The following is a 2281-nucleotide window of genomic DNA, read 5'->3' as shown; positions in this document are numbered from 1 at the left end:
AATCAATACAACAGCTGCAACTACCAACCTTCATTAATCATAATTAAGTTACACATGTACATGTAATAAAGAGACTACCTTAAGCCTACTATTATTTGCGTCTACTAATTTTAGCGAAATCAGCAAAAGTCATGTTTAGCGTTACTAACTTTAGCATTTTTAACCAAATTAACTATAAATAATAACCATTATAATGAATAATAATTATTTTGGCGTCTATTTAATTTAGCGGTTTAAAGCTCTCTCACTAATATCGCTAAATTTAGTAGACGCTAAAAATAGTAGGCTTAAGGTATATTATAGTGGTTTACCTTTTAAGGTGATAAGGATCAAATGGGAAAATGGTTTCTAGTGACGTATTTCCGCTAGTGGGTGTGGTCAAAACAGGTAAATAACAACGTTTGTTTTCCTCAATGACAGAATAACAATAAACAATCTCATATTTACTAAACAACAACAATATAATTCATGATTAGTGGGAGTGGCTAATTACCTCATTATTGATGCAAATAGCTCAACAACTGAACCAAGACACACCTATTATTAATAACCATTAATAACTATTAATAACTAGTGGTTATTAACTAATAAACTTACTTTTAACGGATTAAGTTTTGACGTTATGATGCGGTCAATGTTCAACTTACACAGAAAAGATAAACCTGAATAATAAGTACAAGTACACATGAATATATGAGAATATAACCAGTCATTAATGTACATGTACATACAATTACATGTACATGTACAGTAAATGAGGTTGAGGTAGATAGGGATAATGGTCTTACCTTCTTTATGATGATGAATGATGTCATGATGATGGAATATGATGATATAGAACAATGACTGGCACAATGAGTACCAGACACTGTGGACTGACACTTCACACTGAAGAGATACTGATAACCTCTCATCAATATACCTTATGGAAATAAAGTATTATTATTATTATTATTATTATTATTATTATTATTATTATTATTATTATTATTATTATTATCATCATCATCATCATCATCATCATTATTATTATTATTATTAATACGTACTGGTGCAGCCAGTCTGATATAAGTAGAAGGTATTGCTTGACTAAACTGGAAACAAAAGAATATGTTCATCAGACACACATGTACAGTACATAAGGACATTATGGTGGGTTCATTTTAATGATAATAATTGTTACATTAATTATACAAGTACAAGTAATTGTACATGTACAGTATAGTATGGACATGAGATGGTCACTAAAACTAGCCATGGGAACAAAACTGAGAATTTGATCTTTTAACAGTTCATATACCAACCAGTCTTCCCATATCAACACCATCATTATCATACATTATTATTATTATTATTATTAATTTATTATTATTACTTTAAAGGTATGAACTGTGCTCTTGATATGTAGCTTGATAAGTAGCAGGATAGGACTTGTCTTAATAAACCTAATAACTATTAATAACTATTAATAACTACTGGATAACTAACCTGGTGAATGGACATTCTGAAACTAAAATAAATAAATAAATAAATAAATAAATAAATAAATAAAAATACAAGTCAAAATTAATAAACTTACATTTTCCCATAACTGTGCTAGAAAGTATTCAGAAAAACTCTACACAAAAACAGAAAAAGTTCCTGTACTATAGTACATGGTCATTGGCTAAATATCATCAAAAATAAAAAGATGAGAATTCTCCATTTTTATTACATTTTCTGATTCATATACATGTACTTATGTTGCATAAAAATTTTGAACTAATTCCGATCAAAATTGGATTTTTTACGAATTTTTTAAGTTTCTTAAAAATCAGGCAAAAGTCCCTGTACTGTAGTACAGGGACTTTTATATAAGTAGACTTATTATAAGTAGATTATAATAATTATTGTTTATTTATTAACGTCAATTACTTTGGAGTAGTAGTTAATTGAAGTTCAATTGCTCTATGAATATTAATGTATACTGATTCACTTTCATGATCTATGAATAATTAATTAATTAATACAAGCCACACCCACTCACCGGGTAATAAAGCTGCTTTAATTAATGATGTTAATACATTATTAATGAAACTGACATGAAATGAGGTCAAATCAAGCAAGTAATTAATATATGTATCAATAAGAACTGAATCAGGACTGGAATACCAGGAGAAACTCTAATAATAATGATAATAATAATAACTTAATTAATAATTAATTCATTACCAGAATCGATTTAATTATTAATTCGTCGTCAACGATTGTCACGTATTTCTTGAAAATAATCAGCCACTTT

General features: G+C 27.9%; 1 protein-coding gene and 1 long non-coding RNA gene across 2 annotated transcripts; both read right to left on the bottom strand.

The window, feature by feature from the left end:
• Window positions 1-6: 6 nt before the first annotated feature.
• LOC109590605 (RNA polymerase I-specific transcription initiation factor RRN3-like) lies at window positions 7-1657 on the bottom strand. The gene is made up of 10 exons (XM_020006504.1): window positions 1648-1657; window positions 1580-1596; window positions 1489-1510; window positions 1376-1445; window positions 1050-1094; window positions 789-922; window positions 598-662; window positions 494-537; window positions 297-446; window positions 7-78 (listed from the first exon to the last, which is right to left on the bottom strand). The coding sequence occupies exons 1-9, from the start codon at window positions 1655-1657 to the stop codon at window positions 308-310; spliced, it is 546 nt and encodes a 181-aa protein (XP_019862063.1). The 3' UTR covers window positions 7-78; window positions 297-307.
• A 262-nt stretch (window positions 1658-1919) lies between these two features.
• Window positions 1920-2281, bottom strand: LOC109590607 (uncharacterized). Its single transcript, XR_002189405.1, has 3 exons — window positions 2212-2281; window positions 2027-2162; window positions 1920-1984 (listed from the first exon to the last, which is right to left on the bottom strand). It is a non-coding gene; the product is annotated as an uncharacterized LOC109590607 (long non-coding RNA).

This window comes from Amphimedon queenslandica, unplaced genomic scaffold (assembly GCF_000090795.2).
Source record: "Amphimedon queenslandica unplaced genomic scaffold, v1.1 AMPQUscaffold_9784, whole genome shotgun sequence".
Lineage (NCBI taxonomy): Eukaryota > Metazoa > Porifera > Demospongiae > Haplosclerida > Niphatidae > Amphimedon > Amphimedon queenslandica.
The sequence above is the reverse complement of the archived record's forward strand: the minus strand, read 5'-3'. Positions and strand labels throughout refer to the sequence as shown.

Bases quoted from the DNA above. Each gene is read 5' to 3' on its own strand.
- LOC109590605 (XM_020006504.1), bottom strand. The intron at 1,095-1,375 runs GTAATAATAATA...TTTTGTTTCCAG, and splicing joins GCACAGTTCATACCTTTAAA to TTTAGTCAAGCAATACCTTC. The intron at 447-493 runs GTAATTAGCCAC...GTTGTTGTTTAG, and splicing joins CTATTTGCATCAATAATGAG to TAAATATGAGATTGTTTATT.